Source organism: Cynoglossus semilaevis, chromosome 1, assembly GCF_000523025.1.
Source record: "Cynoglossus semilaevis isolate Cse_v1.0 chromosome 1, Cse_v1.0, whole genome shotgun sequence".
NCBI lineage: Eukaryota > Metazoa > Chordata > Actinopteri > Pleuronectiformes > Cynoglossidae > Cynoglossus > Cynoglossus semilaevis.
The window spans coordinates 2,980,847-2,995,490 of NC_024307.1; the positions used below are offsets into that span (position 1 = coordinate 2,980,847).

The 14,644-nt window shown below is 43.5% G+C and overlaps 1 protein-coding gene across 1 annotated transcript in view; it reads right to left on the reverse strand.

Moving 5' to 3' along the window:
- Positions 1 to 7,940: 7,940 nt before the first annotated feature.
- The window catches only part of LOC107989876 (AT-rich interactive domain-containing protein 1B-like), a 155,194-nt gene continuing 148,490 nt past the window's right edge, over positions 7,941 to 14,644 (reverse strand). Inside the window, exon 8 of the mRNA XM_025059236.1 lies at positions 7,941 to 8,302. Coding sequence (XP_024915004.1) covers positions 7,941 to 8,302 — 362 coding nt within the window. The remainder of the gene's footprint in view (positions 8,303 to 14,644) is intronic.

Below are 14,644 nucleotides of genomic sequence, written 5' to 3' on the forward strand. Positions count from 1 at the left end.
ATTGGGGTGTTCAGTTATTGGGGTGTTCAGTAATTGGGGTGTTCAGTAATTGGGGTGTTCAGTTATTGGGGTGTTCAGTATTGGAGGTGTTCAGTTATTGGGGTGTTCAGTTATTGGGGGTGTTCAGTAATGGTGGTGTTACGTTATTGGGGTGTTCAGTTATTGGGGTGTTCAGTTGCCTCTGAATCACAGCCATTCTTCAAACCTTTTCTCTGTTTGACACAAACCATTTTAGAAAAAAAAACTGCGACAATTACTTTAGTAATGACTGTGTCTGAATGCATTTACACATAAATGCCCCCCCCCACACCCCCTCCCCAACACCACAGCCTGCCGTCAATCTTCTCTTTTTAGGGACTGAGTGGGAATCTAATCACTAAATAACTGCGTCGTTCATTTTACTTTTCTTCATTTTTCTTTTCATTGGTTTCATTTGTGTTGCTTTAAACTGGGTTTTTATATTAAATAAATCTCCTCACTGTGTGTGTGTGTGTGTGTGTGTGTGTGTGTGTGTTTCAGTCATGCTTTCATGGAGGTCTTTGTTAACATTTTCAGTTAATGGTACTTTAATTTAAAAACTCTCCCAAACTCTCTTTTTATACCCCCCCCCCCCCCCCCCCCCCCCCCCCTGTTGGGTCACAGTTGTAAACAAGAATTAGTTCTAGAACTTTCCTGCCTGAGTGAAATACACAACAAATAAAGAGGTTTTCAACTCCATGAAGTCAAAGAAATTGGCAATGCTGCCATCTAGTGACTTTTACTTTCAACTACAGCCGTTTTTCCCCCAAACTATTTTTAGGTCACACATCATTTGGCCACACCCAGGCGTTATGTTATCGGGTTTTCATTATTGGAGGAAAAACCAATGATGACCAATGAAAAACCAACGATTCCTACGGATATAACATAATTATGCTAATATCGGGCCGATAATATTGGTCGGACGATATTATCGGACGTCCGTAATCGTGACCTTTCACTTCCTGCTTGATTTAAATGAACACATGCACTGGAAGAATAGCGGGCCAAAAATTTTGGTCACCCGATTATCGGACATCACTACGTACGTTCGAACTTTTTTCCATGTAGTTTTTGTCCTAAAGTGCTAGCGCTCACCCTGGAAAAGAATGAAATAAAAATCTAATCTTAGTTTAATTAGTGTGTGAAGTACAGTACGGACTCACACTGCGTGTGTTGCCGTGTGTCCTTGTGTTCATGCAGGGGGGGGGGGGGGGGGGGTGAGGTGTGTGTGTGTGCTGTTGCCAAGGGGATGCCATGGTTACGAGGTGCCAGCCAACCAGCTGACGGCTCGTCTCCAGACGTAGCGCCCCCCCCTTTGTCCTTCATTTGTGGTGACAGGCTGCACTGATGCCTCCCAGCATCGCTAACTGGACCAGACAGCACGCGTGCAAGGACCGCAGGAGTGTGTGACGGCTGAGCGACCTTCCCAATCGATCCTTCTGCTCCGTGTGTGTGTGTGTGGAGAAGAAAGTGAAAGGAAAAGAGACAGAGAGAGGCTGCTGCATAGAAGGATGGAGTGGATCGGCTGGAGGCCATGAATTATATATGAACCCAATCTGTTCTCAGGGCAGCCCGAACTCTGAGCCTCCCCCGAAAAACTCCTGACTCCACTCACCACACAAACACGCAGACAGAAGGAGGGAGACCAGAGAAAGTCTTCCAAAAAAAACAAAAAAAAAACAGCTTTTACCATATTAAATCCAGAGGAAAGCGACTCCTCTTTTCTTCTTCTTCTTCTTTTTCTTCGTCTTCTCCAACATCAAACAGCAGCTCAGGATGGATGGAGGAAAAGCCATTTATTTTGCCCCTCTAATGAAAGCAGCGCAGCGCTGCCAAGACTGCGAGCGACAAAGCGCCACAGGCAGCATCCTCCGTTCTTGACATTCAAGCGCCGCTCTTATTTATTTAGCAAATTTACTTACTAAGGAGGTCAGAAATGAATTATTTGGCAGGGATTTGCCCGGGAGCACTCTGCGCTCCTATCTTCTCTCCTCTTCCAACATTTTTCTCTCCAATATCCCTTTGATTTACGGCCTTTTCTTCCTGAGCTTTGCTCTTCCCTCCGCTAAGTGCTTATTTTTTCGACAGCGCCTGTTACTATAGCTCCAGGAACTTTTTTGTAGAGTGTCGCCGGCAGCGCTGGAAAGCCATTTGAAAAGCCAATTCTGTCCTCAGAAGCTGCTGCCAAGAAAAGCTTATACCTTTTAATACCCTCTGTTCTCCACTCTTCTCCCGAAACAAAAATTCCCCAACATCAATCCCCGGCCCCTGAAACATTTTCCACCACCTTTCTTCCAGACAAACTCCTGCCTCCTCCACACTCACGGGTCGGAGGAATAAAGATACGGACATGGATGTGACCAACGTCAACTTCCTGCTGGCCCATGTTGGTGAAAGAAAAATTAAGTGACGTTTTTTAAAAAAAAGAAAGTACAGTGTTGCCAAACTATATCGCAGCTCTCCATCAGTACATCGCAGATTTCCTTTAATCCGATCTTGCGTCATTTTCGCTATAGTGCAATATTTTATGCTAAATAAAATGTTCGAAATTTTTAAAGAATTTTCTAGCCTAAAAAGGAAAAAAAAATTATATAAATAAACAAAAAGACATTTTGCAACATATACGTACAATTGCGATTTGCGATTTTTTCCATTTCACGGTGGGTCTTGGAACGCAACTACCGCGACAGGAGAGGGATCGCTGTACTTTAAAATGCTATAAAAGCTCTACCGCGATAGGAGAGGAATCACTGTACTTAAAAATGCTATAAAAGCTATAAAAGAAGATCTTTGTGTCTTTCTTTCATTCCTTGAGCGAGTGTTCAACTAAACAGGCCACAGTTCTGTACTTTGAATTGGTAAATAAAAATTAGCATATCTTTGTATTTCATTACATATACTTTCGTGGCGGAGAACCTCGGGATTTTTCTAATGTAAAATATGTGCCGTAGCTAAAAGAAACACTGCCAAAAAAAAAAAAGTCACCACTGCTGCCGTCAACCACCAATCAGAGTGAAGAGGCGATCAACGTATGACTCAGTTTTCCATCATCTGGTTGGACAGAAACTCAGGCCAGACTTTATGGAGATTTAATCACTACCCTCGCCTGTAGCTATGGGATACCAGAAGAGCCCCCTCCTGTGTTCATTTAGCATTCTTTCACCCAGGGTAATGAAGCTGAAGTGTGTGTCAGGTGTGTGTCAGGTGTGTGTGTGTGTGAGGGGGTTGAGGATGGATATGTAGTGATGAGGATTAGTGATGGAAATTTAAAGGGATTATTGGACGGAGTGAAGCGTTAAAGAACAGAGGTGGTGAACTACGGGCCGCAGGGTTGGAGGGTGTGTGTGTGTGTGTGTGTGTGTGTGGCAGTGTAGCCAGAGCTGACAGCCATGTGCTACAACCAACAACTTGTTTCACAGACAGAGAGGAACTGGTCCTGACTGTCTCAGAGACGCGGCTGTGGAGCTGTTAAAGGCAGGGTTTTTTTTTCTTTCTTTTTTTTGATGCCAATTTTCTCCTGATCTCCCTCAGATGTTCTAAAGTGGGATCTGAGGAAGAAAAACATAACAAGGCTGTGCTGGAGACAGGCAAGAACAAAAAGCAAATTGGGAGGAAGAAAGACAGAGGAAGATAAAACAGTCTGGAAAAGATAACAGAGCTGCACACAGACAAAGAGGCCGATACAGTTGGGAGCGATGGTAAAAAAGAGGGAAACAGGTGGGAGGAGAGGAGCAGATGGGGAGGGATGAAAGGGAGAAAATGAGTGACGGCAGACAAGAATAACAGTCAGGCTGAGCCAACAGAAGCTGGAGTATTCTGCACAAATGTTCACCGTGGTAAAAACATATACTCTCTGTTGTTGTTCAAGAAAAAAAAAAAAAGAAAAGAAAATTCCAGCAGGAAGAATAAAAACCTCTCGTTATTGTTATTAAACAAAAAAAAAGTCGAAAGAAATTTCAGCCAAATCAGAAAACAAACTGGTTTTTACTTCAATCTGTTTACATTACGTGTGTCAAACTCGAGGCCTGTGGCCCAAATCCGGCCCCGTCAGGTCATTTGATGCGGCCCACCACAGTCTAACATGTGTATGGTCGTCCAAAGGTCTGCACTAATGTGTAGTGTGGGGGTGTTAAACACATGGCCCGTGGGCCAAAACTGGCCCACTGGGAGGTTCAATCTGGCCTGCTTGATAAATTTTGAAAAACATGTTTTGTGAAATTATATTTTATCAAATATGAATATTTTTCAAATACACCTGTACTACTTAGTATGAAGGAAAACAAAAGGGGGAAAACACAGACTTGTTGTGTTGTTATTGATGGGTAATTATGTGGTTAGCACGCCTGCCTTAAATGAAAGTCATATTCATACATACTCGCCACCTCCAGGGGGCCCAAGTGGGTCATAGGTTTTGACACCCTGGACTGACTCCTAGAAATGTTGTCCCTTTAGATTAGATTAGATTAGATTAGATTAGATTAGATTAGATTAGATTAGATTAGATTAGATTAGATTAGATTAGATTAGATTAGATTAGATTAGATTAGATTAGATTAGATTAGATTAGATTAGATTAGATTAGATTAGATTAGATTAGATTAGATTAGATTAGATTAAATTAGATTAGATTAGATTAGATTCAGACGTTTGCACATCAACATCCACCAGATCTGCAGGAGGAAACCAAAAAAAAAAAATCCTCCATTTTTGTGTTTTTTTTTTTCTTCTTCAAATAATAATAAAATGTGATTTTTACAACACGGCCTCTCGTTCCCAGAGTGAAGATAAAACTGCAAAACTCAGGCAGCGGCCCGTATATCCACCGTCTGTGGTAAATCTGAAGCGCATCGTTGGAGAGACAGAGACACAAATAAAGATTTGAGACAAATATAGAGATAAAGAGACTCGTTCCGTGTGTGTTTTCCTCCCGAGGCTCCGCGGTGAGTGACACGCGTCGTGGCTGGGAGATCGTGAGGAGCGACTGACAGGAAGCCTGATTGGTCCCAGCAGCCGGGATCATGTCCTGACACGTCTTATTGACAGCCGGGCCGGCGTTTAATGGTCTGGCCATTATTTACAGAGCTGGCTGTGTGTGTGTGTCTGTGTGTGTGTGTGTGCAGCGCTGCTCCCCCCCCACCCCCATGCACGGTAATTAATCACATGTATTGTCAACCACACTATAAACAACCCCCCAACACACACACACATCTAAAGTGTGTGTGTTTCTATTCAACACCCGACAAAGAGGATACTGATGACTGCGGGGATGATGATGGCGTTGATGTCAATCTCAGTGATGAGGAGGTCGAACATGTTTGTGATGACGCGGGCGAAAAAAAAAAAAGTCTAAAAATCTTCCTGATACACGAAGTCCTGTTCCTGCGCCACGACGGAACTCGATTTTTTTTTCCATTGGCGCCACGACGGAACTCGATTTTTTTTTTCCATCGTAAGTCTGAACTCACGTACTGTCCATAAATATGTACGTCACTCACCTGCGCTAACACAGTGATGACATCATCATCATCTAGGACATAAAAGCATCAGAAGAGTCTGACTTACGCCTGGGAGCCAGAATGAAGGGCAAAAAGTTCCCAAAACAACAACAACAACAATGTAGCTCTGTCTAATGTACGACATCAAATGTGTGAACGTAAACAAAGCCGTCATCCACATACAGCGCCACAGGACCGTGCATTCGTTTGTATACGCTGTAGGTATACGTTCAACTACTGCAGAAATATTCAAATATATATTTGTCTTGGCCAGACATCACATTATTGATTATCAATAAACATAAGGAGTTCAAAATATATATTTATCGTTTACCGCTCACTGATACAAACGAGTTGCGATCGAACGTCTGTCAGGTTATATTCCTGTTGTTAGTAAAATATTAAACATAATTAAAATAACTGCTGCAGACTGGACGTGGAGTGATTACAGGAGTGGGAAGTTGTTCAAAAAACAAAACAAAACAATAATGATAAATATCTTGAAACTGGGCAAAATCAGGAGGAAAAAAACAACATCTTAAAACCCCAAATTTGTGGCAAGTTGTGTCTGAATAATGTTCTCCATAAAACAACGGTCCTTACAGAACAATAAACAGACAAAAATAGTTGTTTTTATCTCCATAAAGAGAGCTTCTGTGAAGAGGTCTCCTCGCAGAGTGTATAAAACACAAAAACATGTATGTGTGTGTGTGTGTGTGTGTGTGTGTGTGTGTGTGTGTGTGTGAGACACATGCACATGCTGGGAGGGTGTCAGACCTACCTACGGAGGTGTGAATGTGAGGGTGGCAGGATGGATGGGTGCTGAGGTCTGGGAGGAGGAGGAGGAGGAGGTGAAGGTGGTGGACGGGTGGAGGCGGGGTGGGGTGCAGGCCAGTGGGTGGATGTGAGGTGATTGGGCTGCATCTCTGCGGGGGACCTTAAATACGGGGGCCGCCTTCAGATTGCCATCAAGCGAGGCCGCCGCCCCCGCACAAACAAAACCAAGACATGTCAGGATCGGTTCTCAGTGCAGGGAGTGAGTGAAGGAGCAGTGACTTCCTGTATGGTTAGTTCACATCAAAGGACTGTCTGTTGTTTTGGTCTGTGGCTTCGCAAAAAAAAACAAAAAACAAACAACTAAAGCTAAAAACGTTTAATAATTCGACAATCTGGAAACAATCTGGTGTTCTACAAGTGGTATTCAGACGCTACGTTTAAATGCTGAATCATGTCGAATCATGACGCAGTCGTGTAAACAGCGCGTAAATCACTCCTGGGTTAATTACCCATGAAGCACCAGGAGTCTAGAAGATTCTACACCTGGTGTTTCTTTTTTTCGTTTCAGTTACTTCAGATACTTTTCTTAAGATCTCATGCCTGTAGAAAGCTGATGAGAATGTTCCCATGATGCACTGCAATAAGAACCCGCCCCCCCCACCCCCTCCATCTGTGGACACTCATGTTTCCACAAGTTCCCCCGGTAGAGTTCAGCAGAAGTTTACGGCCCACTCAGTCCCACATGGGCCTCAGACTCCATCGCAGATCGCAGACTCGCACATTTAACGCTTTAGCGCTAACGGAAAAAAAAACAACCAATCTCTAAACGCTTCACTTCTGCACCTCAGTGTGGCCTCAGTCGGTGGGGTTTATGTTGTTAAAACCCAAATCTTTCATTTATTTTTATCTTACAATTTAATACTCAACTGAACAACTTCATTCTTTTCACAGGCGTTTCAAATGGCATTTGATGAATGTCATTTGGTTGATGTGTGGGAAGAAAAGATCATTCTCGCAGAAGTGTGAAACCCCTGAGAACGAAGCTTCTACAAAAAGAAAAAGAAGGACAACCGGTAACGATAACTGCTGGACTGGACAGTGAGTGATCTAAGAACCAAAAGCTGTTCTGTAATTTTAGCACCCTGCTTTTTTTAGCGGGGAAACTTAAATACATCCCGAGCTACTGGATCGATTTGTCATGAAGTATCACGATCCATTTGTCGGACGTTTCAGCAACAACTATATGAAACAACGGTGATGACATTGACAGGAAGTGTCAGAATTGAGTTAAAGGAACTGTTCCATCTTTAGACGTATAACTGTACTGGTACTAATGGTACTTTTAATGACTATAATTCAGCGAGAAAAACTGATTTGAAGTTTTGTCTTTTGTACCTGTTTTGTTTGTCTCTGAATGTTAGTACAAAGATAGAGGACAGCTAACAGACCTACAGATGTCTGTCTGTGTGACCCTAGCCTAACAGTTATAAACAGACTGGAATCCTAGAACCGGTTTTTACAGGACCAATTTGAAGGTTTTGCTTTGTCGTAAAAACGCTAAACTATTCATTTGCTTAAAAAAAGAAGAAGTAGAAAGTCAACGATCCTTGGACCGCTGGAATAAGACACGATTTCTCTGCCGTCGTCTCACCTGTTGTGTGTGGAGTTGACAGGTCCTGTAATCCCGCCTCCTGCCGTTCCCGCTGCCGTTGTAATCCCGCCTCCTGCCGTTCCCGCTCCCGCTGCCGACTCCTGAACCTTGCGATTAGAACTACCCAACGAAGGAGGACCCATTCCTGGTCCGGCTGGCTGAGGTATGCTGGGAGAGCTGGGAGCCATGGTTGGGTACGCTCTGTTCTGGCCACTTGGTCCGTGGTTCCGTCCAACAGGCAGGGGCTGGCCGGGACCCTGGCCGTGCATTGGACTGCTAGCATTCATTCCAAGACTGTTAGCCATCCCGGGTCCACTGTAGCTGCTGCTGCTGTAGTTGGTGGGTCGGGGGTAGTTTCCTGTAAGAGCAACAGTGCGTGAATGAGTGACTCCAGTAATATTTTACACATTATGGTGGCTAGTTTACAATTTAGTGACATCTAGTGGTGAAGTAATATGGTGCGTTTTAACTCACATTTTCATAAACTTATGGTAAAATCGAGGTACCATTAAAACGACCAACTTCTGATATAAAAGAGCTTATCCTGCAGCCGCGGTTCCTAAACCTGTTATGCAGCGCCCCCCAGTGTAACAGCAACTACCTTTGAGCCTCTTTAAAACTCCACTGAACTTTATTTGAAACTGCAATTTTCCGTCTGTGACACAAATAAAAAATATTGTTAAATCAAAATAATTTGCCTTGTTGCCCTCCTTGCTGTTGCCCCCTTGGGTAATTTCTCTGTGCTCCACTGGTGGCGCCCATCCTCACTTTGATTACTGCTTTCATAAAGTAATAATAAAAAAAACCTCAACAAATTATGACTTTCATATGATTGTACTCTAATAAAAACTTCACTGGAATGTAGTCGGTGTTCGTTTTTTTTTACAAGAAAAACTTCACATTAATCTCACACTGTGGACCTTTAAGAGGTGAGAAAGTGGCGTTTTGTCATTGTAACATTTCACTCCCTGTCCCCGTTTGACGGATCGCTCTCAAAAATGACACTCAATTGCTGCGGCGGCGGTGAAATACTCATGGTGTTGCAGATTGGTGCCATGAATCATTTCATTTGAGCGAAATGGAGTGTTTATCATGTGCTTGTCACCTGATACCCTTCTACCTGCAACGGTGACACATACGACGACTTCATCCATCAGCAAAATAATGCACCCGCAGACGGGGAATTCAAAGTGCTCGACTAAATTGTGATTCACCGCCTGGAGAAACCTGCAGGAAATGAACCTCAGGTTGTAGCTCGTGATGCGGGGACGTCGTACGCGGCCTCTGGTTTTTTTTTGTTTGTTTGTTTTTTTTTTGGGCCCAGGGAACAATCACGAATCTTAAAAACCAACTTTGTGAAACACTCAAAAAAAAGATCTAATCTGGAGTAAATCCCCGTCTTAGCGGCCCCAGGCTGCCACCTGGCACGGACGCCGGCAGCTTTCCTAAGGCACACTTAAACCCCGTCACTTTGGCTCTTAAAGCTTGGCTCAACTGCAACACCAACCGCAAAAAAATAAATAAATAAATAAAAGAGAATCACCGTGCTTTCAAAAACAACATGTACATCCAAGCAGCCAGGCAGACTCAAACGTCCGCTCTGTACTGCCCCCTTCAGCCACGGGGCTCTTCCGTTGTGATGTTCCCTCTCTGGGACAAATCCCCCGCAAAATAGAAATGGAAACTGTGGCGTCCTGCATTGTCAGGGCGGTTATTTATTTTGATTTGATTAAGGGCCCGACTGTTTAATCCTCTGAGAATACGTCTGGAAAAAGGGGGATCAAGTCCCTTCACAACCTGAAGGCTTTTCCACTCACTCGATTTAAGGAACGCTGAACGACAATATTCCACAATGTACGGGGGGAAGGAAGAGGGGAGGATGCAGAAAATGGGGAACGGCTTGTCGGTGTCCTGGAGCTGCTTCAGTGGAGACACTTTCCGCATGACATAAGCTCTCAAGTATGGGGGAGTGGGGGGGGGGAGGCGGTGAACAAAGTGCTGCTCCTCAACCCCAGAGATAGGATTTATATTGAATCAAAATAAAACCCTTCCCTATAAAAGTCAGCAGCTCCGGTTGAATTTGTCCAAAATTTTTTGATGAAATCCAGCGAAGGTGGAGGGAAAAGACGACACAGATTATTTCCGGTGGGGGGATGGGGGGGTGTCTTTGGTGAGTGGGTGAGTCAGGCTGACACCTGTCAAGGGTTTTGGGGCTGTAATGGGGAAGTGTTCAAGAAGAAAGGGGGGGGGGTGTCTGCTAACAAACACAGGGGAATGAGTGTGTGTGTACAATGAGTGTGTGTATCGTTTTCCTGTTTTTGATCACGCATTCATAACAAACCCAGGTCCTCGTAGAAGACAAAGACATTTTGTTGCATTTTTTTGGCCACTGACTCCAGAAAAGTTCTTTGAGAGTAAAATATAAAAAATCTAAAAAAAAGTAAAAAAAAAAAAAAAAAGTTCACCAGTTAAAGAAATGTGTTCATTAACAGAAACAAACTTGAATGAATCACGTGAATCAGGACTGGTTATTAAAGAAACGTGGACCAAACGATCTGTCGTTCACCAGTACTTTATCTCAAGCTTCGTCAGTGTTTTCCCAAGACAAGACAAATAACCAAGAAAATCTTTCTGTAGAATAAAAAGATGTAAAACATTGAATATCAACTGGTGGCCCGTGGACTGAAACTGTCTCCTCTGTCCAGAAACATTCTCCCAGGACAGTTGAAAAAATAAAAGGGCAGAAACCATTGCTTAACGTCAGGTCAACAGTTCCAGGTCAACAGTTCCAGGACAACAGTTCCAGGTCAACAGTTCCAGGACAACAGTTCCAGGTCAACAGTTCCAGGACAACAGTTCCAGGTCAACAGTTCCAGGACAACAGTTCCAGGTCAACAGTTCCAGGACAACAGTTCCAGGTCAACAGTTCCAGGACAACAGTTCCAGGTCAACAGTTCCAGGACAACAGTTCCAGGTCAACAGTTCCAGGACAACAGTTCCAGGTCAACAGTTCCAGGACAACAGTTCCAGGTCAACAGTTCCAGGACAACAGTTCCAGGTCAACAGTTCCAGGACAACAGTTCCAGGTCAACAGTTCCAGGACAACAGTTCCAGGTCAACAGTTCCAGGACAACAGTTCCAGGTCAACAGTTCCAGGACAACAGTTCCAGGTCAACAGTTCCAGGACAACAGTTCCAGGTCAACAGTTCCAGGACAACAGTTCCAGGTCAACAGTTCCAGGACAACAGTTCCAGGTCAACAGTTCCAGGACAACAGTTCCAGGTCAACAGTTCCAGGACAACAGTTCCAGGTCAACAGTTCCAGGACAACAGTTCCAGGTCAACAGTTCCAGGACAACAGTTCCAGGTCAACAGTTCCAGGACAACAGTTCCAGGTCAACAGTTCCAGGACAACAGTTCCAGGTCAACAGTTCCAGGACAACAGTTCCAGGTCAACAGTTCCGGGCCGTGGGCCAGGATGGGCTACAGTGGGAGATTTTTTATTTATATAATTCTGAGTCAAAATAATTAAAAAGACAAACTGACAACAACAACGGATCAGATGCTAGCTGGCTACGATACGACTACGGATCGTGTGAACGGAGCCCCGGCTCTGTGTAACCTCTTACCCTCAGGTCAACAGTTCCAGGTCAACAGTTCTGCTCAATGCCAACGACAACAACAACGACAACGACAACGACAACAACAACAACAACAACAACAACAACGACAACAACAACAACAACAACGACGACAACAACAACAACAACAACGGTTGCTAAGCTTCTTCTGAGAGGCTATCTGGGCTACTTAATGTACTAAAGCTAATTTTTGAATTTTTTACAGCTCCATGTTGAGCAGCAAAGGTTTACGCGGACTGGGGATGACACAGCACCACATACAGGTCAGGCATATGTACTACAGGGACCGGGATCATATTCGCTTAAACGCCGATATAACGCCTTCTACCTCTCATCATCTCAAGTGGATTTTTTAGATGTTAGGTTTCGAACTTCAACCGTTTACATTCACTTGTGGTTGTAGATACAGAAGCTGTGACTAAACCGTGGGAACACTTCACTTCAGCTTCGTTCCTCCTGCCCTGGGTGGACCGTTCTGCTGCAGCTGAACACGACCTCAGTCGATGACCTTTCTCAGCCCCGTCCTCCACAGCTGTTCAGCCCCATGTCACGGCGGCCTGCTGTGTATTATCAGGAGCCTGGGTGGACACTTTGCTGTTTTTGGCTCCGGTCACCGACTGGAGTTCCAACACCTTCCTCCCTGGGACTTGGTTCTGATTATCGCACGGTCCCTGTGAATTTTCTTCTCCCTTGTTTCAGCAGATGGAGCAAAAAGACCCCGAAACTGAATGTCTGGAAATTTCCAAGTGAGTTTTGTGAACTCATGCGCTGGGTATGATTTGTAGCCAAATCCGACAGAAAAGGATTTCGTGTTTGTGCTTTAAAGTGTAATTTAAGAAAGAACCGAGCCGTCACGATGTTCTAGTTCAGGGATATCAAACCTATGGCCCGTGGACCAAAACTGGCCCATCTTGGTCAATTTTGAAAGTGAAAAAAAACACTCAACATCTCATGTTTTGTCAACTTTCTTTTCAAAAATTCATGAAATATGAATGTTTTCGAATGTTCTCGTACTTATTGTTATTTATAGGTTATTATGTTTTGATCGTACTGGTCCGACCCACTTCCCATCTCATCCGGGCCGTATGTGGCCCCTGAACCACAGTGAGTCACAGAGACACTACTGCTCTAGTTGTTTGGCCGAAGCGAAGACTGATTAGCTGTGGGAGCGGGGTTCATGCTGAGCTTCCTGTGAACGTCCTTCTCTGTCCTTACAAGACGGATGCACTTCCTGAAGGAGCAGTGTTGTGTCGGAATGTTCCTTCTAGGACAGACGACGCAGGGGATCAACTCTGGAACTGTAGCAGTCAGTTCCAGTCCCGGAACCTTTGAAGGTGCCTTTCAAAATTCAACACAGAGCAGGAGATTAAAAAAAAAGCCACTTCCTGTCCTCAGATCAGGCAGCAGACGAGAAAAGTTCCTCCTTAGTCCGAGGGTTTAGTAGATGTATACAGAAGTGTGTCATCTGCTGCGCCTATTTCCATATCCCTACTGCGGAAACCAATCAAAGAAGGACAAAAGGAAAAGAGGACAAGGAGGATGTCATTTCTTATTTCTACCATCGCTGCCTCCTTGTGGGTCAGTCAGGCTTCTCCAGCTCTCGGTGCCTCCGGGGAATATTGCTGGTATTAATAGCGCGACGGGAAAGGAGCGGAAGAGAAGGAAAGCTTATGGTGCTCCCTCCACAATTACATGGAAATTCTCAGCATGGTCACGCATTTAGCAGCCGCTGTATCCTAGGCCAGGTTTAATCCCTGCGTTCCCCAGGGAGAACTTGAGTGTGACCGAGCAGATTATCGTCTACTGCTTCCTCAGCAAACTGGACCGGCCCGAGCTTTCAGCCGTGGCAGTAATTTTCTGGGCTACATTGTAGTGAGGTATAAGGGATGCAGCATCACACCCTCTGGAGCTGTGAACTCCGTCACTAAGGAATGTAACACGGATCAAATGGCCGGGAGCGTTGGCAGAGTTTTCATGTTCACGTGTGGCTAATTGCCATACTATAAAAAAAACCAACATGGATTTAAACGTGTTTTCTGTTTTAATCTTTGTGCTTTTTTTTTCACATTTTGTAAAAGAGATGTAACGTTTACTCTTTATTTAACGGCTTTAAAGAAACATTTATAGAAACGTTAATTATTCTAATCTAGTCTAATCCAAGATAATCTCACCTAACCCAACCTAACCAAAAAATAATCTAATCCAAAATATTCTAATCTAATCTGATCTGACCTAATTTTATTTAATATAGATTAGGTCTAATTAGATTGGATTAATCTAATCTAATTCAAAAATAATTTAATCTAGCTTTATCAAACAAAATCTCACCTCACCCAAACCAACCAAAAATGTATCTAATACAATATAATGGATCTAATCCAACCCAATCTAATCTAATCCAACCTAATCTAATCCAACCCAATCTAATCTAATCTAACCCAACTGAATCTAATCTCATCTAATAAAATCTAATCTAGTCCAACCCAACCCAATCTAATCTAATCTATTCTAATCTAATCTAATCTAATCTAATCTAATCTAATCTAATCTAATCTAATCTAATCTAATCTAATCTAATCCGACCTAATCCAATCCAACCCAATCTAGTCCAATCTAGTCCAATCTAATCTAATCTAATCTAATCTAATCTAATCTAATCTAATCTAATCTAATCTAATCTAATCTAATCTAATCTAATCTAATCTAATCTAATCTAATCTAATCTAATCTAATCTAATCTAATCTAATCTAATCCGACCTAATCCAATCCAACCCCTATCCCTCACCATCTTTCATTTACTTTTATCGTTTCCCTCCCTCCGTCTTCTGCCTTCATCTCCATCCTCCCGTGCCTCCTGCAGCTCCTCCATCTACCTCAATCTAATCTAATCTAATCCAATCCAACCCAATCCAATCCAATCCAATCCAATCCAACCTAACCTGACCTAACCTGACCTGACCTGACCTGACCTAACCTAACCTGATCTAACCTAATCTAATCCAATCCAATCCAATCCAATCCAATCCAATCCAATCCAATCCAATCCAATCCAATCCCAC